The following is a 27,267-nucleotide window of genomic DNA, read 5'->3' on the forward strand; positions in this document are numbered from 1 at the left end:
GAATTTGGTGTGTACTTTTCCCTTGAGATTTTTTTTAAAAAGTAGAATGTGCTGCATTTTTTTTAGAGAAATGTGGGTGTTAGGTCTGATATCCTTATTTTATTTTTGATGACTTCATTCTTGGGAGGCTACATTGAAATAGGAGGGAGTCGCTCTGATGTACAGCAATATTAATGCTGTCTTGCAAGCAGTTATTTGGAGTCTCATTCTCTGCTAAGCTTCCGCCTGCTTCTGCTACCACTTCCAGTCACCTCCCCAATATTCTGGGATGGCAACATCCCAGGTGCCTGTCCTTTTCAAAGCCAGAAGAGTCAGCCAGAATGAGATTGTGCTACACATTCCAGTCAGGAGACAGCAGGCAATGATACAGCAGCCACATAAAGTCATGTACTCTCTCTCTCTCCCCCTCCCTCCTCCTGACCTTAAAAGACCACATCCCTTTCATATAAGGAGCATAAAAAAGAGCACAGAACTACTGATGCATTTTGCTGATGTTTCACCAACTGAAGAAAGCAGCAGCTCATGGATCTAGTGGAAGGTGATTTCTCTGAATTCCTCCCTTCTCTGGCAGCCCCCCTCCATGCTGTTCCAAACGGTCCCCCAATGCTCTGGGGCAGATTGTGTGGAAGGGATTCAGAGGGGAGGGTGACTCAGCAAAAACTATCCCCCCATTCTACTCACAGAAGCTTGATATAAGTTCAGGGACACAATTGGATACAGTCCTATGTAATCAATATTTGGGGCGACTTACAAGTGTATTCCTGCATAACTTTGTATATTATATTTTTGTGATGTTGCAGTTTTGTAACTGATCCCTCAGATCACTCCGTGTTTAAACCTTGATGATACAACCAGTTGTATTCTGGATATCTGTTCTATTTCTTTCAATCTGATCTTTAACAAGGAATATAAAATTAGAATAGTATCCTGGTACTATATATCTATCTAGATTTTATGCAAGTATGATAGAATGTTTCCATATTACACAATATGTTTTCATAATGTCGGCAACTTGATTATACAACTTAAAATTAATGGCAACTTAAAATTAGTATGGTCTATTGCAGATACTGGATAGAAGTGTATTGTATGTAAAAAGCACTTTGCAGCTTCCTTCCTTAAGTGATGCTGTTTGGGGCAAAACTTCCTAACCTTACATTAACACTAATACAGTGGCACCTCTGGTTACGTACTTAATTCGTTCCGGAGGTCCGTTCTTAACCTGAAACTGTTCATAAACTGAAGCACCACTTTAGCTAATGGGGCCTCCCGCTGCTGTTGCGCCGCCGCTGCGCGATTTCTGTTCTCATCCTGAAGCAAAGTTCTTAACTCGAGGTACTATTTCTGGGTTAGCGGAGTCTGTAACCTGAAGCATATGTAACCTGAAGCGTATGTAACCCGAGGTACCACCGTAGTGCACTGAACTGGCTGTTACTGACCAGGAAAGGGATCTTGGGGTTGCAGTGGACAGCTTGTTTAAAATATGTGCAGCAGCTGTGAAAGAGCTATATTCCAGGGGATAATTAGGAAATGGATTGAAAATAAAATTGCCAATCTTACATTGCCTCGATACAAATCTGTAGTGCAACTGCATTTGGGATACTATATAAAATTCTCATTGCCACACAAAAAAAGGATACTGTAGAGCTGGAAAAGGTTCAGAAAAGGGCAGCCAAAATGATCAAGGGGTTGGGAAAATTACAAGTTTGGGTCCCCTTTGTTTTGGGGAAGAAAGAGGTGTATAAAATGGATGCATAAAGTGGATTAAGAAGATCTTCCCCTCTCAGAATACCATCCAATGAAGGTGAATGTTGGGAGATTAAGGAGAGACATAATGCATAGTTAAACTATGGCATTCCTTGCCATGGTTCACTGTAATAATGGCTGCCAACTTAGATGGCTTTGAAAGGAAATAGACAAATTCATGGAGGATAAGGCTGTCAGTTGTGGCTGTACTACTTCCAGTATCAGTTTCTGGGTATCATGAGGGAGAGACTGCTGTTGTATTCGTGTGATGTTTGTGGGCTTCCCATAGGCATCTGATTGGCTACTGTGGGAACAGAATGCTGAACTAGGTTGATCTGATTCTCATGGGCACTTATTATGTTGCTTAAAATGCTGCATTGAAGCAAAATTGCCCGCCCTCCTGAAAACACCCACCCACAAGCTAATTGTATATTTAACTGACCTCTAAGATAGATCCAGCTTTCTTTTCTTGCTTACTCTATGGTGCTTCAAGCACAGTTAGAGCATGTACAAGTACTGGGTTCCATTTAATTATATTACCGTAAATTAAAATGTGTATAATATGCTGCAATGAAGTAGTATTTTACAGTACAGTAAAACTGGAGTTTACTTGCATTGGTTCTTGAATATGTATCTTCCATTCAACATCAGATCTGCAGTGACTGAACGGAAGCTATATGGGAGTTTGCTCAGGGACAAGTTAAGATACAATACCTTGAATAGAGGCAAGCCATAAATGTACACGGAAGGTAGAAATGCTAAATTGATTTTGTACTATGCTGTCACATATTCCTGTAGGGATGACACATTCATGTGCTCCCCCTTGTGTACATTTTCCTATCTGGTTTAATCTCCATAGTGGTTGATGTGCTAGAAATACCACGATGGGTGCATAGTAAAATTTGGGTGCATAGTAAAAATTTTACAATTGCATTGTGGCATCATTATGCCTATGTCTAAGAGTATACACTGAGTATTCAGTGGGTCTTAATGTCACTGCTATGTGTAAAAATACAGAACATAGTTTCTGAAAACAAGATTGGGTACCATGTACCGTATTTTTCCTTCTATAACACGCAGATTTTTTCTCCTAAAAAGGAAGGGGAAATGTCTGTGCGTGTTATTGAGCGAATGTGTGGTCCCTGGAGCCAAATGGCGCGAGGGGAGGCAAAAAAAATCAGGCAAAAATCAAATCGCACGTCTCGGAGAAGGGAAACCTGAAAAGAGGAAGCGGCTGCTTTCCTGCATTCTCCCTCAGGGTCTTACTGCCCACCCACCTCTGTTTCCTTGCTGTGTTTGCTCAAACGGAACAAAGAGCAGGGAAAGCCCCTCCCCTCCAGGCAAGCAGAGGGGAAAGCAGAGTGTCGTCTCTGTGCTCCGTGCTGCTGAAAACATGCAGGAGGGAGAGAGAGAGAGAGAGAGAGAGAGAGAGAGAGAGCTGGCTGGCTTGGGTGGGTAGGTGAGGGAAAACTTTTGCCTTCCTTTCCTCCCTCCCGTTATACCCCTCTCCTGCAATCTTAGCCAGCTGCTTCTCTGCACAACCCTCTCGTGCTCCTTGTCCTATTTGGGTTTTTCCTTCCCTCCCATCCAGGCAAGCAGAGGGGAAAGCTGAAAACATGCAGGAGGGGGAGAGAGATAGAGAGAGAGAGACAGAGAGCGCGAGCTGGCTGGCTTGGGTGGGTAGGTGAGGGAAAACTTTTGCCTTCCTTTCCTCCCTACCCCTCTCCTGCATTCTTAGCCAGCTGCTTCTCTGCACACCCCTCTCCTGCTCCTTGTCCCTTCTGTGTTTTTCCTTCCCTCCCCACTTAAAATGTGGTTAAAAAGCATGGATCCACATGGATCCTCAGGATCTTTGCATTGGGTCACCCCAAATTCACCATCAGATCACATAGCATGTCCATGGCTACAGCCTGCCCCCCAAAAATCACGCACCCACTGTTGCCTGGGGCTGCAATGGTGCAAAAATGTGGTTAAAAAGCATGGATCCACATGGATCCTAAGGATCTTTGCATTGGATCAGCCCAAATTCACCATCAGATCACATAGCATGTCCATGGCTACAGCCTGCCCCCCAAAAATCACGCACCCACTGTTGCCTGGGGCTGCAATGGTGCAAAAACGTGGTTAAAAAGCATGGATCTACATGGATCCTCAGGATCTTTGCATTGGGTCAGCCCAAATTCACCATCAGATCACATAACATGTCCATGGCTACAGCCTGCCCCCCCAAAACCACACACCCACTGTTGCTTGGGGCTGCAATGGTGCAAAAACGTGGTTAAAAAGCATGGATCTACATGGATCCTCAGGATCTTTGCATTCAGTCACCCCAAATTCACCATCAGATCACATAGCATGTCCATGGTTACAGCCTGCCCCCCAAAAATCACACACCCACTGTTGCCTGGGGCTGCAATGGTGCAAAAACGTGGTTACAAAACATGGATCCACATGGATCCTCAGGATCTTTGCATTGGGTCAGCCCAAATTCACCATCAGAGCACATAGCATGTCCATGGCTACAGCCTGCCCCCCCAAAATCACGCACCCACTGTTGCCTGGGGCTGCAATGGTGCAAAAACGTGGTTACAAAGCATGGATCCACAGGGATTCTCAGGATTTTTGCATTGGGTCAGCCCAAATTCACCATCAGATCACATGTCTGTGGCCCCAGCATGAAGCACAAAAATGATACATCCACTGTTTCATTCAGAATGTTTTTTCCCTTGTTTTCCTCCTCTAAAAACGATGTGCGTGTTATGGTCAGGTGCGTGTTATAGAGCGAAAAATACGGTATGTGTCGCTGGAACTTAAATTCTGCAGTCTTCAGCAGTCACTTGAATACAGTTTCTAGAACTTAAAAGGTTCTTGCCACAGTTTAACCAGATACAAGTATGCATTAGATTGTGACTTCTTTCATATGTGTAAACTTCTGACTGGAAAAGCAAAACATTCACAATCTCATTCTTTTCTCCTCTCCCTCTCTCCCTTTCCTTCCACTTTAGGATCAGGAGATGGTCTGGGGAAAATAATCCAGAGATTTCCCTTAAAGGATTTGGATGACACTCCTTTTCCACAGGGAATAGAGTTGGTAAGTTGCTCTGTAACATGCATTTGTAAATGCTTAATAATCTTGCATGTAGATCTAGATTAATAGTCTCAACATCATCTTCAGAGAGGATGTCAGTGTGAAAAAGGTGTCTGCATGCTTTTAGTGAATTCTTGAGATAAATCAGTTTTCCTATCTCCTTACTGTCATCCTGGACCCAGGTGTTGGTGTTGACCTTTAAAGCCCTAAATGGCCTTGGTCCTGTATACCTGAAGGAGTGTCTCCACCCCCATCGTTCAGCCCAGACACTGAGATCCAGCGCCGAGGGCCCTCTGGCGGTTCCCTAAGAAGTGAGGTTACAGGAAACCAGACAGAGGGCCTTCTCGGTAGTGGCGCCCGCCCTGTGGAATGCCCTCCCATCAGATGTCAAGGAAATAAGCAGCTATCTTCTCTTTAAAAGACATCTGAAGGCAGCCCTGTTTAGGGAAGTTTTTAGTATTTAATGCTGTATTGTTTTTAACACTTGATTGGAAGCTGCCCAGAGTGGCTGGGGAAACTCAGCCAGATGGGCAGGGTATAAATAATAAATAATAAATTATTATTATTATTGTTGTTGTTGTTGTTGTTGTTGTTGTTGTTGTTGTTGTTGTTATATTATCACCTCAGTTAGGCCACCAGTTGTTACATAAGAATCAGTCATTGGATCTCTGACTTTAAGAATGAAAAGTTGGAGAGGATCCACTGCTTTTCTTTTGTGACAAAATATACAGTCTGACATCCATGGAGCACCTAAGCATGCATAAGATATGCACATGCAGCACTATCTTTCTGGATAATATTCATAAGAAAAGTAAAATCTATTAATAGTCAAGTTTTTTAAAAAAAAAACATCCTAAAATGCAACTAGCATTTGTAACTTTAGGTGCTTGTTTTTGTTTTTCTTCTCTCCTAGCAGCTATTTTTGAGACCAGCATCTTGACCTGTGCATAATAATAATAATAATAATAATAATAATAATAATAATTTATTATTCCCCACCCATCTGGCTGGTTTCCCCCAGCCACTCTGGGCGGCTTCCAGCAAAATATTAAAATACAATAATTCATCAAATATTAAATGCTTCCCTAAACAGGGCTGCCTTCAGATGTCTTTTAAAAGTCAGATAGTTGTTTATTTCTTTGACATCTGGTAGGAGGGTATACCACAGGGTGGGCGTCACTGCCAATAAGGCCCTCTGCCTGGTTCTCTGTAATTTTGCTTCTCACAGTGAGAGAACTGCCAGAAGGTCTGCGGCACTGGACCTCAGTGTCCGGACAGAACAGTGGGGGTGGAGAAAAGGGTATAAAAGAAAAGGGTATAAAAGAACAATGTGATAAATTAAACATGCTACTGAGAGAGACTGGGCTACCTTTTTATTGTTTCCTTTTTCTGCTTTCATTAAAACTAATATTCTGTATGCTTGAATAGACTAGAAGGCTGCTTCACAACTTGTGACATTTATGTTTTGTCAACTTGTAACTACATTTTGTCAACCTTGCAGAGAGGGTTTCAAGTATGCCAGGTCAGACGATTGTGATGTGTTTATAATTGCCAAGAAATAATTGTAGATCAGTTATGGAAAATAATAGAAGCCTAGAAAATGCTTTTAGGAAAGAACATCTCTAGGTATTTGGCCAGTTTGCTGCATCATATTTTCATAATTGCACTTTTAAAGTTGCTTCATATGACAAGGGTTGGCTACTTTAGTATAATTTTTACATTCTTCTATTTTAATTATTTGAGAAAACAACAGTTCTAGCTTCATAATTTGATTGAAGCTCATTTCCCTTGTGGTTGGTCCTTGATGGAGAATATACTTGCAAATATAAGAGAATATACTTGCCAATGTGTGCATTGCAATCATAACTGAGGTCCTTCATTTCTAACAAGCATGATGATGACATTATGACACCACCACATATAACCTGCATTTTGGTTTCTAGGAAGTGTTGTGGATCTTGTTACACCCTAGCATTTCCTAGCTTCATGAATGAAGTAATTCAAATTGCTATCGGCCACCCTTTTTTCAAGTCCCATCAGAGACCAATGTGTAAATATCAAAGTTTTACTTTGCTTTAATTCCAATTGGAAAAAAAAGCTCTATGGCAGATTATTTTCTATGATTCAACTTTCATTGCTGAAGTCAGTAGCCAATTGTCCATAAACTGTGTTCTGAAATTAGTAAAATGACTGTAGCTGGTTCTCTACAGGAACTATGCTTCTGTAGCATAGTTTCATAACTTCCTGGATTGTTTCTTCATTTTTAATGTTGTAGTAAATACTCTGAGAACATATTTTCTGTGACTTGTAAACATCACATTGTTAGGAAAATATTTTTAGTGATGTGATCCAAGAATTTCGCCTAATATAACTGAAGCTATTTTGTGAGAACAGCATTCTGTAAAAACAATAAATTCTGAAATCACAGTATATATAAAATAAAATGATCCCCAGTAAATTTCAATTTTCATAGTTGTCAACAACTGAGAATTTTCCAATAAGACTTCTACATTTCTTGGGCCTTTTGAAAATAAGGATTCAGGAATTACTTGGTCGTGAGGATGTTTCAGAATATACTGGAGAGTGAATAACGTTTTATATATCTAACATGGCATCCTTGACTTAAATGTATTTAAAGGTATTAAGGAGTTTTAAATGTTTAGATGAATATTCAGGGACTTCAATAAGACTGATGGACTACATTTTACTGTCTCCCAGCCAGCCCCTGATTACAGCTGGGCTCTAGTAAGTTGGTACATTTGCATCATGTTTTTGTGAACATGAGGTTCTCAGGTGTTTCCCATCCACACACTGACCAGACTCAAGCTGCCTCAGTTGCTACTAGTAATTTCACCATGTGCTCTCAGACTTGTGCCTTTGAGACTCGCTATTGTTTCCCTTCATGGAGCACCCCATCTTTGTGTTTGGGAGGATGAGAAAAGATGTGTTCCTTCATTGCAGTATAGCATCCACTCCCTCCCTCCTCATGTAAGGAAATTATTGCCCTGTTGAGCTGCAAAAAACTTCGCATTCTCCGACAGTATTGTACAATATTTTCATCCTAGTTCTGTACTCCTGAGAAAGTCCCCCAGCACTTCTCAGATTCTTCCTTCTTTATTCAATCTGCTTGTTGTGCTATGCTTCCTTCTCTAGTCTCTGCAGTTCAGTTATAATTTTTATTACTCATTATTTTTTTGGGCAGCCTTGAGTGGTGTTGATGCCCCCTATATTATTGGGTTGACTTTGGCTAACATTTGTTCTCTTTGTGTTTTATCATTCTACGGTTGTCTGGCAGTAGAAACCATGAAGAGGGAGATCTGTACGCCTTTCATTTATTTTTCAATATGAATTCCTTCCAATTTCCCCTTCCTCCTCTTGCAGTTGCAGGAGTTTGCCCAAATATCTTTGGGTGGTCCCATTCCCAAGCAGGAATGAAGAAGTGTTGCCTGTACAGACCCTAACATCCTGTTAAAAAAATAATTATCTGCTTGCCACTATTTTGAAAATCTCAGCAAGGAATTCTGGATTCTTTCCCCAATCTTTTATCACTATTTGAATTGGAATGAAATTAAAGTTGGGAAAACCAGGTGGATGCATTATATCAGGGTTTCCAAAACTTGGGTCTCCAGCTGTTTTTGGACTACAGTGGTACCTCGGGATGCGAACGGGAACATAAGACGCGACGGTGCGTCTGCGCATGCGCGACTTGCGTTTTGCTGCTTCCGTGCATGCGCGTGATGTCATTTTGAGCCTTTGCACATGCATGAGCGGCGAAACCCGGAAGTAACGCGCTCCATTACTTCCGGGTTGCCGCAGATCGCAACCCGAAAGCGCTCAACCTGAAGCACATTCAACCCAAGATATCACTGTACTTCTCCCACCATCCCTAGCTAGCAGGACCAGTGGTCAAGGATTATGGGAACTGTAGTCCAAAACAGCTGGAGCCCCAAGTTTGAGAAACCTTGCATTAGATCATGTTCTGAAATGTGTGTAAATATTGAAGGCAGTGTGATGTTAGCATGCTTTGAGGTAGAATTATAGATTAAAGTTGTTTTATATTCTGTAGAATTGGCTAGGCATCTTGTGAAATGCCTGTTTGCAAGATGTTATAATTGAAATGGTCAAAAGTAGCAAAGCTTGTTTTAACATTCTTGCAGCCAAGATATTGTAAAGAGCTAACTCCTAGATTTTGAGATCACCGTACAAAGTTCTCCTCCTCCTTCTTCTTCTTCTTCTTCTTCTTCTTCGGGAAACTGGAGTGTTCTTGCCGCAGAGAAACTAACAAGACTAATGTAGGTAGCCGTGTTGGTCTGACACAGTCGAAATATATAAAAAAATTGTCCAGTAGCACCTTAGAAACCAACTTAAGTTTGTTCTTGGTATAAGCTTTCGTGTGCTTTTTAAATATATTTTAACAAGACTAACGACACAGATAATATATACTAGCACAAGTCTGATTGGAATGCAAAATCAATTCCTTTCTATCCAACTTCACAAATAATTTTAAATAACTTCTTCCGTTGGTTGGTTTTAAGCTAATCTCAATCATTATTTTTCCTAAATGTTAACTAGATATTTTTCCTCCATCTTTACTATGCTTAAATAAATCCATATATTATCATCAGCTACCAAAGCTTTTGAAAACAATCTGTTAGTTGCAGTATGCATGCACGTAGAATCTCATTCAATATAGATTCAAAGGTGCCATTTTTAAATCAGCATTGGAGGACAAAATTATGATGAAAGGTCATGATCAGCTTTGTTTCAAAAAGAGACCTTCACAAAATATTTTGCTACTATCTCCTAAATAATATTTAATGGACACAACCTCTGGGTGTGTATAAATTGAGAAAGCGTTATGTAATACTGTACACCTCTAGGTCAAGCCTTTCATTGGTTGTTGGGACAAACTTAAGCAGAATTGGCTTTACATACAGATCTTAATTTTCTGGATGAAAGCAAAATCTTTCTGAACAAAATGTTCTTTTTTTCTGTTTTCAAATAAGCTGTTAAGCCAAGCTATTTAAGGTTCAAACTTCCAAAGTAAACTCAACTGTTTAAAGGTCATATTAAGGACAGCATTTATAAGGTTTTTAAAAAATCAGTTGAATATTTGTCATGAACATGCAAAATAGAAAATGGATAATTAATTGAAATCCAAGATTTAATGAACATTCAGGAATTGAGAAGGGTGGGGACACTTTCAAACAAAGGTGATGCTTCCTCCACCCTCAAAAATTAAGATGATCTTAAGACATTAGATCTCATCATTCATGTACCAGCAAAATTGGAGTTGGTGATTATTTCCCCTATTTCTGTTCCACATGTTCAGCTTGGAGACCTCCTGAATGTCTCCTGTTTAGGTACAAATAGTCCTGCCTCCTCTTCTCACTTGGCCCATCCATAAATGCTGCCATGTAATATTCCAGCTCTTGCTTCAGCAGCAGAACTGTGCTTGGTAACTGTGGTACCCTTCTGCCATTAACCTATCAAGCTGATATCTTTTGTCCATGTTTTATGGCCCTGCAATCAATTTTGAACCTAATTCTAGCACTTGTTTCTGCTCATCCTCCCATGGTTCATGAGCACTTACTTGTTCCTCTGTGAAGAGGATACAGTAATAGTTTGGATCTCTTGATACTGATTCAATACACTGATGGCACCCAGTTCAAGGTTCTGTTGTACAGGTATATTCCCTTGTGATGGCTTGCCTTATACACAAGGGTACTGTCAGGGAACTGCCATCGGAGAGTCAGGTGGTGGAAGGGCTCAAGGAGGCTAGGAGACCCTCGGATGCTGAGGAAGGAACCATCAGGGGGAGAGGGAGAGTTCCTACAGAAACTCAGTCGGAGGAAGGGCTCCAAGATACTTCCAGTGAGTACAGCGGGGAGGGCTCAGGACCTCCGCTGGGGACGCCTACTCCGCGAAGGAAACTGTCACACAGAGAATCCAGAAGAAGAGTTTCCGTCAAGGAACTCTTATGTTGGCGTAAATTCCGGAAGCGCCCACTGACGGATTCTGCCAGCGATTGAGGTAGCCATGCACCCATGGCTCCGAGAACTGGGAGAGTTTAGAAACTGATTGCAAACCCTTGAGGGCTTAAACGCTTACGCACGAGCAGTCCCCTCATTCCATCACAGGTACATTATGTATAAACACATAGTTTTTCAGAACGTTGGAGGCTTTATTGTAGATCCAGCAGTGTGCATCCACACTGTGTACATTTTTTGCCCTACTATGGTCCTTGGTCAGGATGGCCTTTCTCTGTAACAATTCAAACCTTGCATAAGGTAAGCAAAGACTAGTTTCCAGCAGCATAACAAATGCTGCTGCAATGTGTTTTGTTTTATAAATTTATTGGCTGCTTTCTCTACTTAAAGCAGAGTACACAATGTCGTTATGTCTGTCAGGGTTGGGGAAGCTGTGGCCCTCCATATGTGCTGAACTACAACTTCCATCATCTCTAATAAGTGTGTCTATTGACTGGGCTGATGAGTTGAATTTCAGCAGCATCTGAAGGGCCAAAAATTCCCCATCTCTAGTGTATATTTTGGTGTAAGTAGTTTTGGGACTGCTTTAGATTTTTGTAAGAATGAGAAACAGTGAGACCACCTACCTTCTGTTATATCTGCATATGTTGTTCCTTAAAAGTGTCCCTGAAAGTTTAAGGCAGCCTCTTCCTCTCTGAAATTCTAAAAGATCCTATTCTCTACATAAAAAGCAAAAGTTGACTATACCAGGACCTGCTTGCAGTTTGATCTTGACTACTGTACTGACTGTGGATTTTAATTAGAAATGACATGTGTGCAAAGTCATTGTATCTCTTAATTCTGATTTGAGAATATGGTGCTGTGGTGCTTATTCTGTTGCGTGTTCTTAATTTTGTACTGGATATTGGTAAGTGTGCTGATTCTGAATTGTATGGCTGAAATGATAGAAGGTAAGTGTTGAGAATAGGTTGAAGTGGTAGGAGGCACCAACTAGGGAACCCCAAAGGAAAGAAGGCTCAGAGCCAGAGGAATGGTGGTGGGATGATGATGAGTGGTCAGAGGGAGAAGATGGATAAGATGGGGAGGAGGAAGTGTTAGAAGCTGAAGAGGTAACAAGATTTAGAGAACAGGAAGAATCTGTGGCAGAGAACAGTCTAGAACCAGGGGCAGAGGTTGGAGAGGAAAGGGGCCAAGAGGCAGAGATGAGGCAGGCTACTGAAAAAGCCAGGGAGTATTCCCCCTCCTGCTGCAACCAGATCCCCTCCCGCTGGTCTCCATGAATCAGAAGAGGTATGAAGAGGGTGGAGCAAAGACAGACAAGACAACAGAGTCTGATTGCTTGGGAAGGAAACTTAGGGAACTGTGGGAAGGCTGGGACCTTCAGTCCTCACAACTGCCTCATAAGGGCAGGTTCTACTGGCAAGAGTTGCTGTGTTCTCTAGGTGTAGCCTTTTGAGCTGTCTTATTTCTTTGAATAAGGAATTCACTGAAGCCGTGTGAGTTATTTCAGACCTGCGCCTGGCATCTGCTCATGACAGTAATGTCCAATGGTGGTTGTCTGTCAGTGGAACAGACTTCAGCAGGTGCAATAGGATTTCCACTTCTCTTCTCCCTTTCTGCATTGTGTACCCTTCCCACCTTTGTTGTGGAGGATCAGAGCTGTGGTGAGCTTGGGAAAGTTCCATTACTTGAGTAGACATCTGCTTGCATGATGTTTGATGTTTCTATGACAATATTTGTGTGTTGAGAACACATCACTGATGCAATTCAGCCTGCTATTGTCATCCACTGCAGCAAATGTTGGCTCCTTTGGTCCACTTCTGAACCTAGAATATTGTAAGTGCTTTTAGGCAGCAATGATTTATTTCACGTTGGAATTTGACTACTATCATCCATGGCTATAGCTTGAAAAACACAGTCTACTATAATGTACATGACATAAATTTGCCATTGATCTTTCTGATTGCCTGCAATTATGTTAAAGAAGATATCTAAAGCAGGAAAATTAGTTTAGTAACCATTGTGGATAGTTTCAGATTGTCTGTTCAATAAATTCAGGGAGGCAATTAAACTCTTCAGTGTGTGAATTTTAAGAATGCCTTTCTCTAAAATAGTTGTGGAAGAAAAGAACTTCAGTTGTTTTCACATTGGAGAGTTGGATACAACTGAATGCTATGTAGTAATTTTTTGTTATGGAAGACCTGAGAATTTTGGGAACTGTGTTACTATAACCCTTTTTTCAAAACCTTACTCTATAAGTCTTTTTCATTTTAAATAAGCTTATAAGCTATCAGAAGAGATTCTTTCAAACTATCCATACTGGCTTAAAAACATTACATACTGCACTTCCGGGTCGGCGCCATCGCCAAATGGCGGACTCCCTCCGAGCTCCGGAGGGAGTCGGCTGGGTAGGGGTCGGGTCCTGCCGTGCCGGCGATGCGGGGACCCTCAAAAACCATGGGCGGAGATGCCCATGGACTTGGTGACTCGGCGGGCACCGTTTGCGCCCCCCGACCCGCGAAGGAGCCTTTTTAAAGGCTGCGGAGCGGGTGACGGGGGGGGGGTGGTGGTGCTGTGAGTCCAATGCTTCCCCTGCCCAGCGAAGCCGCATGCCATTCGGCGGAGAGCAACGACTTCTTCTTTGAAAATTTCGGATTTGGACTAAAAGGAACAACCCGTGAGTAAATTGATTGGACTTAAAAGGGAAATTTGATCTTTGAATTTGGAGCGAGCAGGGGGAGTGCAAAAAGGAAGTCCGCCCCGCCCCCCCTGTTGTAGATGGCTCAACGCAAGGATTTGACAACTAAGATCGAGAGATGAGCTTGTTTACCTGAAAAAAATTTTTAACTTCACGAAGGGAAATTACAATAATTGTGCTGGAGGAGAAGACTGATTTGTGGGAACTAAAATGCAACCCCCCCGGGAACCGGGAACGATCCGCTATGAGAGACTGGTGAAGAGACACAGAAACTTTGACAGCTGTCAAAGTAGCTGTCAAAGCAGGAAAATAAAAGAGAACTTTGTTACGATGGCTTTGCTGGTTAGATTTGTTACAATTTGGACATAAATTATTGGAAATAAAGGCAACAAGTTATTTGACTTTTGGGTCTGATTTTGAAAGAAATTAAGTTACCATATTCCCTCTAGAGGGAGGCTGGGACATTGCAACAGTAGCAGCAAGTGGAAAAATACTATGAATTTGAGCAGGATCTGTTATCTCTTGGGAAAGCTGCAAAAACGAAGCATTATTTTGTCTACAGAGGTTTCTATACTAAAGGAGACAATGGATTTATCTATTGAAGAAAGGAAGGGACTTGACGCAAGTTATGTTCCTGAATAACAAAAGCCTCTGTGGAGAACAAGAAGTTTCTGAATTAGAAGGTTTCTGCAGCAGAACAGGAAAAAGCAACCTGAGGAATAAGAGCTGGACCAAATTTGAAGCCGGAGTATTTGGAACATCCAGACTTTAAAAGGACCAAGAAATAGAATTTAAGTTAGACTCTTAAACATACAGGTCTGGATGGAAGAACAATGACTTTTTCTGAGAGTTTTTTCGAGATTGGACTTTCTGAAATTAAAAGCTATCAAAAGACGGCAAAGTGGAGTTGAGATATAGACGTGGATACACCAGGCTGGCAGTAGACAATGGATGAACTTTGGGGATTGAAACCGGGGAATGGGGGGGGGGGGAGATTTGGAATCCAAAGGCTGTAAAATTATATATTATTTCTTTCTTTTCTTTTTTCATGTTTGTTGTTTGAAAATAGGGGAATTCGTGGAAGGGAAATGGGGTCGATCTTAGGGAATTATATAAAATATAAGGAGAAATGGTTCATTAAGATAAATAAGATAAATTAATTTGGAATAAATGGGTTATTTAAAATTACAAATAAGGTTTTAAAATTTGGGGTAAGAATCTGTGGAATCAATTTAAGGGAAATGGAATACAAGAGGGGGAGGGGGGAAGTCCGGGAAAGATGCCACTGAAACCAAGTGTAAATCATATTTGTTTTTTCTTTCTTTCTTGCTATCTTTCCTTTTTATTCTGGAAATTTTTTAATAAATATTATTAAAAAAAAAATCATTACATACTGGTGGAGTTATCTTTATTTTTAAATATGACCCAAATCAATTTTAAATGAATATTAAATTTTCCATTGTAAATCTTTGCAGAAGCCAAGAGGACTTACCCTTCTCATAAACACATTTACCTTGAGTAAGCCTCATAGTTTAAGTGGCACTGGCATTCAAGTTTGTGTGCTTCCTATTTCACCTTAAGGCATCAAAAAGGTGTGGATATGCTATGTCATACTTGGTATTTAGCTCTGTCTTTACGCAAAATGAGATTAAAAGTATTGTGTATCTGACTAATATTTATGACACAAAGGATAATTTAAGATAATGAGACAGTCATGAAAAAATATTAATGCTAAGTTTAAACCTTGCTTCTATGTGCACATTCGTGTGCTACATAGTAATGAGTCAGTGTGTCTTATTCTTGAATCATGTTTATGTAGTTTAATTCAAGTGCATGCAAGTACAAAAATGTGCATGTGTTTCATGGCAACTCAGTTATGTTGCTAAGTAACTTTGGGCAAGTGTTTTACACAAAACATTTAGATGTGCCTTCTGAATTGGTGGAAACCTATATTAAACCTAAAGTTAATTCCAAGATTCAAATAAAAAAATAATACTTTTGTATGTCTGAATCATGGATAGAAGACCAGGTGCATCCCTTTCATTCCCTTCAACTCTCCTATAAAAAATTCCTCCCACCCATTCTTGCCCTTTTAGTTTTAACCAAGATGTAGCATTATGTCTGCACTGTCACTATCCCTATACAGAGTTTGAAGCTGATTTGCAAACCATGATGAAAATAACCTTTAGTGAATGTTAATCTTGATGAAGCATCATGTGAACTCACATGGGGAGGAGGAGGGACCCTGCAAGATGGTATTGATTTTGTAACTGTGCAGAATTTCTTCTTTGTTCACCTTACTTTTAGGCTGAAAAAGTAACTATAGTCTAGTGTTGTAAATGCACAGAGTTAACAAATCCAGAAATAGTATGGATGTACTGGGTCTGTGTATTCTATGAGATTCTACATGAGAACAAATTGAATTTAGAGACTTGATTTTGGAACTCAACAGCTTTTTGAATATCAGTACTTGTGATGTTGTGGTCTAAACCACTGAGCCTCTTGGGCTTGCCGATCAGAAGGTCAGCGGTTTGATACCCTTTGACGGGGTGAGCTCCTGTTGCTCGGTCGAAGCCAACCCAGCAATTCAAAAGGACGCCAAAAAGTAGATAAATAGGTAACGCTCTGGCAGGAAGGTAAATGGCATTTCCATGCACTGCTCTGGTTTCGGTGTTCCATTGAGCCAGAAGCGGCTTAGTCATGCTGGCCACATGACCCGGAAAAAGTGTCCGTGGACAAACGTCGACTCCTTTGGCCTGTAAAGCGAGATGAGCGCCACAACCCCAGAGTCATCTGCGACTAGACTTAACTGTCAGGGGTCCTTTACCTTTTTTAAAAAAAACTTTTCCATTAATTTTTTTTATCAAGTTGAACATTTTAATTGTCATATTGTACATATTACAGTGCAGGAGTGGGAAACCTGTGGCCCTGCAGCTATTACTGGGCTACAATTCCTATCACCCCTGGCCATTTACTAAGCTGACTGAGGCTGATGGGAACTGGAAGGCAGCAACATCTAGGGAGGCACTGGTTAGCCATGTCTGCTATAATGCCTCTGAGAGAATTTTTTATTAACTATTACATAATTTTCTTGAGAGGTTTTACTTTTATAAAAAGTAATGACAAGTGATAAAATAGATAAAATGAAACTTCAGTCTTTCCATTTGAACCCATTTGAGAAGAGGAGGTGCTCGCTAAGGCAGATTGCACTCATATTTTTAACGACTTTAAGGATTAAAAGCTGCACAATACATTACATATACCGTATTTTTCGCTCTATAGGACGCACTTTTCCCCCTCCAAAAATTAAGGGGAAATGTGTATGCGTCCTATGGAGCGAATGCAGGCTCCTTGGCTTCAGCGATAGCAACGCAAAGCCTCTGAAGCGCAGAGGGAGCGCTCCCTCCGCGCTCCGGAGACTTCGCGTTACTTTCGCTGAAGCCTGGAGAGCGAGAAGGGTCGGTGCGCACTGACGTCTCTCACTCTCCCGGCTTCAGGGATAGCCACCTGAAGCCTCCAGAGTGCAGTGGGAAGTCCCACTGCGCTCCGGAGGCTTCGGGTTCCTTTTGCTGAAGCCGGGAGAGCAAAACTCTCCTGGCTTCAGCAGAGAGGGAGAGCTATGCAGCACCCCTTCAGCCAAGCGGGAGGAGAAATGGAAGGGGCTCCGTTTCTCTTGCAGCTTCGCTGAAGGGGCGCTGAGCAGAGAGGGAGAGATTTTTTTTCTTGTTCTCCCCCTCTAAAACAGGGGGCGTCCCATGGTTGGGGGCGTCCTATAGAGCGAAAAATACGGTACTCTCTTAAGATTTTGGACATGAAAATCACCTGTTCTTACGCCAATTACTCGTTGCCAGTCCTTCTAAGATGGAAGAATATGTTGCTGTTATTTATGGATGAATAAAAAAAACTTCTGGCTGATTTTATAGCCACTGACATGAATTCCTCAGCATTTGGCACATTTTTAGCTAGCTTAATTAAAGGAAACTCAAAGTGGTTTGCAATCTGAAGCAATAATGCATTAACTAAGCTAAAATGTTTACCAATTAATTAATTGCCTCAAGTATATGTGTATTATTTTAGTATATAAGAAAAAAAATTCAAATCATAGTCAAATCATAACTGAAAGATTCTTCCAAAGGTGGTTGCTTAACATACTTAGCAATAAAGCAAGTGCCTTGCCAGAGGTGATAGGGTGCTCAAAATATATATAATAAGTTTTTGCAAAAATTAGACTTAATGCTTATGGCTTGCTATTTTAATGTTCTATTGATTTTGCATTTTATTGCATGTTTTAATTGTGACAGTTGTTGTTTGTTGGGTTGTAACTAGTTGTGTCCTTCTGTCATCATATATAAAATAAATTCCTTATGTTCAGTATGGTCTGAGCCCTATATAATTTGGTTAAAAAAACAACCCTGAATCTAATGATATCTTGTAAACTTTGTTTTTAAATTGTACTGTAAACTGTCCAGATATACACCTTTTAAGAGTTTGGATAGTTTGTAAATAACAGTAGTCCACAATAGTTGAGTTCGTACAATTTTAAAATATTAATAATGTCTGAGAGATTTCCCCTTTTGTGTTTTGATTTGTTTATATTTCCATAATGTGTCTATTAGAGACTCCTTTGCATACAATGCAAATATGTTCTGTACGTAATGTTACAAAAAAAAAAAAAATCTGAGCTGATGAATGATATTACTTGTGTTGGTATAAGAGGATTTATGTCTGCTTTTATCTTGATGACCCACTGTTCAGAACATTGTCAGCAGAAAGTTAATTGCAGATGTTCTGATGCTAAAGCAAGAAAAATATGTCATACTGCTAGAGGCATTTTCCATAATATATGTACATAATGTGTGTATATGAGAGAAAAGTGGGAATGTCCTTCCATACATACCATTATGCTGCCTTTATAGTAAAATGAATGATGTAGCCTGTGAACCAGAAGAAGATCTATCTAGCCCTCTAAATCAGAACTTTGGTTCAAAATTCCTTAAGTATCTTCTTCCATTACTATTCTGTATATCTGATATTTTATAACCAAACCAGTTCACATTAGCAAAACACATTCCTTCTACAATGTCAGTGTTTCTATACCAATTCTACAAGGGTAGAATGTTATTTTACTATTTACTACTGTATTGTCACCTAATCGGTTTGTACTGGATTAATGCTAGTAGGCTAAAGCCTATGCAAAAAAATAAAATAAAAAAATCATGTCGAAATTAGGTGGTACTTCATGTATCAAATAGTATTAAATCCAGACATTTCAGTAAGAGAGATGTTGATTTTGTTGATTCCACGGTAGCTGCAAATGTACATTTCTAGTCCTGCTGTGGAATAATCATAGGACTCTGTTCAGACATGTCTTTTCATCTGTTCCATGAGCCTCTATTTAAAAGCCATCTTATTCTAACTATTTCTATAGTGACAACAAAAGTCCAAACAGTTTTAGCCCACACAGTAAGATGATGATGATAGAAGTGACAAAGTTGACAGAGAAATGCAGAGACATCTTGCTTCAAAAGAGTGAGTCAACAATTGGCTACTGCACCTAGCAGGCATATTTTGTCTCTATTTCCTCCATAGATGCCAGATCGATTTCTGCGGCACCGTTTCAGCTCCTTTTAAAACTACATAGCAGAAAAGCTTATTTCACAATGGATGTTCTTCATTCTCCAGTAATATACTTGCAGAGACTTGCTGATGTTTAAAATTTCTAAGATGTATTGTTGGACTCTCTTCATATCTGCTTCATGACCTTCATATTAAATTTAGTAGAATTGGCAGGATGTTTCAGAAAAGTGGGCAGTAAATTATTTGTCCATATTTAGACATAAAGGTAAAGTGTTCTAGCAATATTACTTTCTGAAGAGATCAAATGCTTCCTTCCTTTTTTGTTACCTTTGTAGCATTAACTGAGGTGTCTTTTCTCTAGTTTTTCAGAGGAGGAAAGTTTATCTTTAAACAATGAAATATATTGGCTTCTCTGACATTTGGGACCAGAACTCTTTTGTAAAAAGGTAAAGGTAAAGGACCCCTGACAGTTAAGTTCAGTCACGAATGACTCTGGGGTTGTGGTGCTCATCTCGCTTTACTGGCCGAGGGAGCCGACGTTTTTCCGCAGACAGTTTTTCCGGATCATGTGGCCAACATTATTAAGCCACTTCCGGAGAAACCAGAGCAGCGCTCGAAAATGCCGTTTACTTTCCTGTCGGAGCGGTGCCTATTTATCTACTTGCACTTTGACGTGCTTTCGAACTACTAGGTTGGCAGGAGCTGGGACCAAACAACGGGAGCTCACCCCGTTGTGGGGATTTGAGCCGCCGACCAGCATATTTTCTTTTCCTACATCAATGAGCCCATATACAGTGGTATGTCGGGTTACAAACTTAATTTGTTCCGGAGGTCTGTTCTTAACCCGAAACAGTTCTTAACCTGAGGTGCACTTTTGCTAATGGGGCCTCCCGCTGCCTCCGCACCGCGGCATGCGATTTCCGTTCTCATCCTGGGGCAGAGTTCTCAACCTGAGGTACAAGTGCACAAAAGCACACATTTCCTACAAAAGGGACATAAAACTTTTGATTCCTGAGTATGCTAAAGCTATCTAATATTAGAAGCGCTGGAGAAGGCATCAGTATTTTTTCCTCACCTTATTTATGGGCATTTCCTTTCTACACATTGATTTCCTCTATGTTTGCTGGGATGATCTCTGCAGCTTTGAAGTTGGGAGGATGGCTGACCTCTTATCACACTTGCCAGAGGGTAGCATCATGGTGAGTGTGGTGAACCAAATGGTTAGAGCTTGACTGTTACCGAGTTTTTAAAATCCATCTCATCTCCAGGGGTTCCTGGCTGAAACAGGTTATATAGATGCATTTCAGTCTGGCTTTTAGGCTTGGTTATGGAATGGAGACTGCTTTGGTTGCCTTGCTGTATGATCTATGCTGGGAACTAGACAGAAGGAGTGTTTCCCTGTTGGTTCTGCTGGACTTCTCAGTGATTTTTGATACCTTCAACCATGGTATCTATCTGGACCAACTGTCTGGGATGGGATTTGGGGGTACTGTTTTACAGTGGCTCTGGTCCTTCTTGGACGGGTGAGTTCAGAAGGCGGTGCTGGGGTACTCCTGTTCAACCACATGGCTGTTGACTTGTAGGGCCCCTGGGTTCCATCTTGTCCCCCATGCTATTTAACATATACATGAAACCTCTGGAAGAGGTCATCTGGAGTTTTGGAGTGCTATGCTGTCAGTATGCTGATGACACACAACACTATCTCTCCTTTCCATCTAAATCCAAAGATGCTGTCTATGTTCTAAATCAGTGTCTGATGTCAGTAATGGACTAGATTATGATGAACAAGTTGAGATCAGTCAGAAGGCAGCTCAGGGAATAGGGCTTCAACCTATGCTGGATGAGGCTAGGCTCCTTTTTGAAGATTCAGGCTCACAGTTTGGGTGTAGTCCTGGATGCAGCCATGAACCAGGATGCCCAGGATTTGGTGCTGGCTGGAAGTGAATTTGCACAATTGTGGCTCATGCACCAACTGTGCACATTCCTTGAGATGTCAGATGGCCATGCCTTAGTTGCATCTCAAATGGACCACTGTAATATGTTTTACATGGGTCTGCTTTGAAAAATGTTTGTACCCTTCAGCTGCTTCAGAATGCTATGGCCAGACTGCTGCCTGCGGCTGGTTATTGGGAGCATGCTATTCACAGGCTACTGGTCCAGTTCCAGGCACAGTTCAAAGTGCTGGTTATGACCTATATAACCCTCTATGGCTTGGTCCCTGGTTTCCTGAAATGTTGTATCTCCCTTTATGAACCTGATTAGGTGCTAAAGTTCTCAGGTGGGCACCTCTCCTTCCATCAGCATCAGAGAAACAGTTGGTAGTGACACAAGAGAGAGCCTTTTCTGTGGCTGCTCCCATATTACAGAATTTCATTCCGAAAGAGGTTAGATTGGCTTCCTCCTTGCAGTTTTTCCACCGGCTGGCCAATACCTTCATATTCATACGGGCCTTTGAAAACTAAGTTCAGATGATGTTAACCACTGGGCTGCTATCAGAGCAGTTGTTATTTTAATTCTGGCTTTAAATGTGTTTTATTTTAATTTTAACTGTTTCTTACTAGTTTGTTTTTGTTACTTTGTATTTTGTCCCCTGAATTGTTTTAAAGTTGGGCCATTTATTACATAAATGAAATGAAATGAAAACATGAAATGAAAAGTCTATTAATTTCTTTTGGTACTTGTAAGAAAAAAATGCTATTGTCATAAATGAGCTCTGGATGAAATTCATTTGTGTTCATTTTAAATTTGCTCCTATCATTTCCCCTTAGCAGCGTGAATAGTATGGGGTGGAGAATTAATTTAAGTCCATTTAAATCCTGAACACTAATTACTGCTCACAGGAAATATAATTAAGCCTGTAGAGACTGTGGGAAATCCCAGTGACACAAGCTATGGCAAAAAGCAGCTGTGGTTGTCGAGAATTTGTCTAACTGAGCTCTGGGGAACCTTCCTATGACAGATGCAAGGGCTATTATAGATTCTACTAACTATATTCCAACTCTCTGTTTCCTTGACCTCTTCATCTTATGTTGGGAATGATATTTTAAAAAGGCTTCCTCCCAAATTCTTGAGGTATTTGATTAATTTTCTTTAAGCTCCTCCATAAAGTAGTTGGTCTATGTGCTTTTTTCAGTTGTCTATAAAATGGGGACCCCCCTCCTTATCTGTCTGAAATTTGGCAGGTCTGATCTCTTGGAGGTATGGAATACCTGAAAATCTAATGCATTTGAAAAGGAAGGAAAGCAGCAAGATAACATCTGGGAATAATGGATTTGAGTGTGATGTTAATGATTGAATAACAAAATAAACAAGGTTTTTGATAATGAAAACAAATGTAGTAATGAATTGAAAAAAACATTGCAGACACTGTGTCTAAAGTGCCTTCCATATACCGTATTTTTCGCCCTATAGGACACACTTTTCCCCCTCCAAAAATGAAGGAGAAATGTGTGTGCGTCCTATGGGGCGAATGCAGGCTTTCGCTGAAGCCTGGAGAGTGAGAGGGGTCGGTGCGCACTGACCCCTCTCGCTCTCCAGGCTTCAGGAAGTGGCCATGGAGAGCTGCCTGCACCCCGAAGCCTGGGGGCGCGCTGAGCTCAGCGCCCCCAGGCTTCGGGCTTCGCACAGCTCTCTGCAAGCCATGGGAGGGCTGCGCGAAGTCGTGCAGCTCTCCCATGGCTTTTGGAGAGCTGCCTGAGCCCCGAAGCCTGGGGGGTGCGCTGAGAGAGCTGCCTGTTCTTGGGTCGGGGGAAGCTCGGGCTTCCCCTGCCCCAGCCCTGCGCCTGGGGGGGGAATAATTTTTTTTTCTTTATTTCTCCCCCCAAAAACTAGGTGCGCTCTATGGGCCGAAAAATACGGGATTTGATGGCTATCATGTGAAGAAGCAAACACAGATGAATTAGGAAAATATATTGGGGTTAATAAGCATGGTTAGTTTTAGAAGCTACCATGTCAAATAATCCCATAAATGGAGGAAATAGGAAAATATGTTAATTAGCAATTTAAGGAACTAGGGCTCAAAATAGTAAGTTATGTATTTCAATATGGTAAAGAACAGTTATGAGTAATTTTTAATGACTTATGAACGTATTCCCTGGGAATGTTGGATCTAACTAAACTATCTTAATACCTTTTGTAATAATTTTGGGCAAGTCATTTTGGGCATGAATTGGGATTGATCATGAAATGCCATGGAGAGCATGATTTCTCAGGATGTGTCTTAGGAAAAATATGTCCAGGATATTCCTATCTTTTTTGCAGGCTTTTTCCCTAATAAGGTGGTATGTGCTGTGAGTGCATCCTTTAAAAATCTTTCTTTTGAAAGAGTTAATGAACGTGACACATCAGTGTGACTGCTGTAATACAATTATTAACAACTGAACTGTATCATTATTAGATACGCCCAGTTATGTCTCATTGTTTAAAATATGTGGTGTGTTTGTTTACTACATTTCATTCTTTAAAAGGAAAGATTATAAAAGAGGATGACTTCTATTGAACTCTTGGTCATGGGATTAATTTTCTTACAAGTTATCAGTTATGAAATAACTTGAGAGCAGTAAATTAAAATGTCACGTTCAACTTGTAATACATCATGTATTGGGCATATAAGTGTGAATGGGTTCAATGGATGGTTCTCCAAAATCCACCCATAATTTACAATTACTTATAATGAAAAGCCCATAAACTGCTTGTTTCATGCATGACTCTATTAGAGAATAAATGGATAACTATTGTCTTCTGTGCAATGTGCGTTTATATAACATTGATCTGTATAAAGTCAAACTTGTCTCAACATGTTAGCAGTATAAAAAATCTATTTTAGTTTCTGTCACAAGCACCCCAAAAATACTGAACTGGATAAGAGATAAATTTAAAACTAATAATAAAATATACAATGAACTTAAAATAGTTCCATATCCACACTACATTTATACCTTTCTGATAGATGACAATTGTATATTAGCTCAGAGGTTTTCAACCTTTTTGAGTCCATGGCTCCCTTGACCAACTACATTCTTTTCTGTGACACCTCAGGAGCCCTTAGGAAATGCTGAAATACTACACTCTTTCATAAATGTCACACGGTACAGGGGTCGGCAGGTTTACCTTGCCTGGGCCAGTTCACTCCAGCGGAGATCCCTCTGTGGGCCGGAATCACACGTGCGACCACGATTTCCAGCATCGTGAAAGTGAGGGGACTCGCCGAGCGGGCGGCTCGGTTCAGGGGTGGCTTGTGGGCTGGTTAAACGACCCCCGTGGGCCGCTTGTGGCCCATGGGCCTTAGGTTGCTGGCCCTGGCTTAGTATAATAAGGAGGACTATAGGATATGAGGAAAGCATCCCCCTTCCAGTGTGTTTGTTTATGGTTAAAATGTAGTGATTTCTTTCTGTGGTTGTTTATATACCTGTGTGTGTGACTCGGATTAGGGTATTGGTTAAACACTTGTTTATGTCAAGTCTTTTTCTGTCTCTGAGAAAACAACATTTTTACAATAATAGTTACAAAATTAATCATTTTGTGTGAGAAATATGTGAACATTGGAATATTCACAAACAGCTCTAGGTTAAAATGTGATATTCCCAATTTAAAGAACCTTCTTGAATAGGTTATAGCTAATTTTTAAGCAAAGAAAACCAGAAGATAAAGCAGTTGATTGGGCTTCTGCAGCTATATCAGGGCTGTTGCTACAGTAGTGGTAAGGGCAACTTTCTCTCATTTTTTTGACAGAAATTATCTATACACAATCTAACTAAATATGTCAATCTGAAAGATTAATATAATTAATACCTGCTATTAGAAAAACAGAAAGTTGCAAAATAGAGAACTAGCCTTCAACTCTTCCACAGGCAAGATATTAAAAATATAGTTTCATTTTTGTTTCCATTACTTATGTTTATTCATTTATACTTGATATACCTACACATTACTTAATATTATCTTGTAAGCAAAGGAAAATCAGAGCAATGCATATGCACTGTTAGATTAATTTGTATAAGTTAAGAGGAATGTTTTTAAGCAGAGGTTGGATAACCATCTGTCATGGATCCTTTAGTTGTGTTTTCTGCATTGCAGGGGGTTGGATTGTTGATCCTTGGGGTCCCTTCCAGTTCTATGAGTCAATGAATGTAAGTTGAATGAACAATTTATGTGCATAACAACCACTCTTAGTGCACATTAACCAGGCCTCATGAAGAATGTGTTCATATTCCTTCCATGAAGAGAGGGTTGTGGACATTTCCCAGTCAATATTATGCATAAACTCCAACAGACCTTGGGGAATGTGTACATCTCAACTGCGTTTTGTACATTCTGCAAACAATATGCATATTCACTGGGCAATATACACATTCTCTGGCCAATAAAGTCTCCCAAGAAACATGCCTTTCACTCTCTCTATATTGTTCAGAAGTGTGCAATCTGTGACTTCCAGGCTGCTTCTGGCCCACTGTATAACTTTACATGGCCCACAACACCCAACATCCTTTCCACCATTCTCACCTGTTACTCAGTAAGCTCAGCATCACAAGAGGAGTTGAAAGAAGAGGAGAGTTTCAAACTTTCTCTCCCCCTCTAATAATTCTGAACCCGCCCCCCGCCCCCGGCTGCTAGGAAGCCAAGTAAAAAGAAAATAGCAGTATTGGATCAACCACGATGGGAATTGCAAAGAATGGAACATTTAACCAGCAGCCGAATGGGTTATGCAGCAAGGAAGAGAGGGCTTGGAGAGTGTGTGAACCACCTCTGAAATTATCCACTGCTATTTCTGGCCCAATCCACTTGTTTCTAGAGGAACTCCTGTAAAAACCTTTCTCAACTATAGTCAGCAGCATTTATGTTGCTCTTGTAATTTAGTTTTCATTTGCAACTCTGTGTGACTAATATGGTCAGTGATAAGATATTTGTAACAACTTCTGTGTCCCAGAGGATATAGCACTTACGCTTTGTATTTTAAATTACAAAATTTGAAACAATATTTGGTTACAGATACTGATCTTCAGCATTGTTTCAGAACCACAAAAACACAAGTGTGGGTTTTGTTTTTATTTAACTAGATAGACTGACTTTGGAGAATGGGGCCATGTGCATGAGAATATAATAGGATTTTTTTTACACCCCATCACTCTTTTAGGTTCCTTTTCTAATCATCTACATCAGGAGTGGCTAACTTGTGGCCCTCGGTGTTGTTGGATTCCAGATCCCATCAGCCCAACCACAATAGCAAATGGTCAGGAATTATGAAAGTTCTAGTTCAGCATGGTCGGAGAATCACATGTTGGCCACCCTGATTTTTGCATTTCCATATACAAGTGGCAGAGCTACATAAAGATGAAACTTAATTGGATGTGAATGGCCAAAACCCCGAGGAAGATATTCTACACTTAGGTGCATGTTTTCACTTTTATAGGACCTTAAAACATTTTTTTAAGTGTTTAAATAGCAGCTTGGAGGATAAATAAATCCATACACTGACAGCATTTAAAGGGCTTTCATGCCCAGCCCTCAATTCACTCTTTTACACTTTGTTTCTTTCCTAAAAAAGAAGAACAAAAACATAACAAAAGCATATTAGAACAATGTGGGGTTCTATTGAGCTACCTTTTAAGCAAGGAATAATTATAATAGTAAGGTATGGATATCTGCTCAGATTGCCTAGCAAGCACCTTGGATCTTTAGACATATATAGACATAAATGCAATAGACAATTTTTTTTTTAATGATTTTTATTGAAGTTTCCACAAATTTTTATCAAAACAAACAAAACATAAAAAAATAACAATACAGGACATACCACACGTATAATTTCAACTCTTAATTTCATATACCTTTCTTTCACGACTTCCTCATACCTCCCCTTTCTGCATTCTCATGTCTAATTAATTAATTAACAAATCCCTCCCTTACTTTCACCTTAATTTTAATAACACTCATTTTCTTTTAACTTGACCATTACCGCTGTTAACACCTATTTTTCTCATCCAACATCAATCTATCATTCTCTGATTTTTAAATGTTTCTTTAGATAGTCTTTAAATTTTTTCCAGTCCTCTTCCGCCGTAGCTCCTCCCTGGTCTCGGATTCTGCTCGTCATCTCTGCCAAACCCATATAGTCAATCACTTTCATCTGCCATTCTTCCACGGTGGGTAGATCTTGTGTCTTCCAGTAC

At 40.4% G+C, this 27,267-nt stretch overlaps 1 protein-coding gene across 2 annotated transcripts in view; it reads left to right on the top strand.

Annotated features, from left to right (window-relative positions):
- Positions 1-27,267, top strand: part of SBF2 (SET binding factor 2) — a 221,121-nt gene that overhangs the window by 41,317 nt on the left and 152,537 nt on the right. For both annotated transcript variants that reach the window (XM_079965647.1, XM_079965648.1), the window contains exon 2: positions 4,752-4,837. In XM_079965647.1, the coding sequence (XP_079821773.1) occupies positions 4,752-4,837 (86 nt within the window). The remainder of the gene's footprint in view (positions 1-4,751; positions 4,838-27,267) is intronic.

This window comes from Podarcis cretensis, assembly GCF_951804945.1.
Source record: "Podarcis cretensis genome assembly, chromosome: 1".
In the NCBI taxonomy this organism is placed as follows: Eukaryota; Metazoa; Chordata; class Lepidosauria; order Squamata; family Lacertidae; genus Podarcis; species Podarcis cretensis.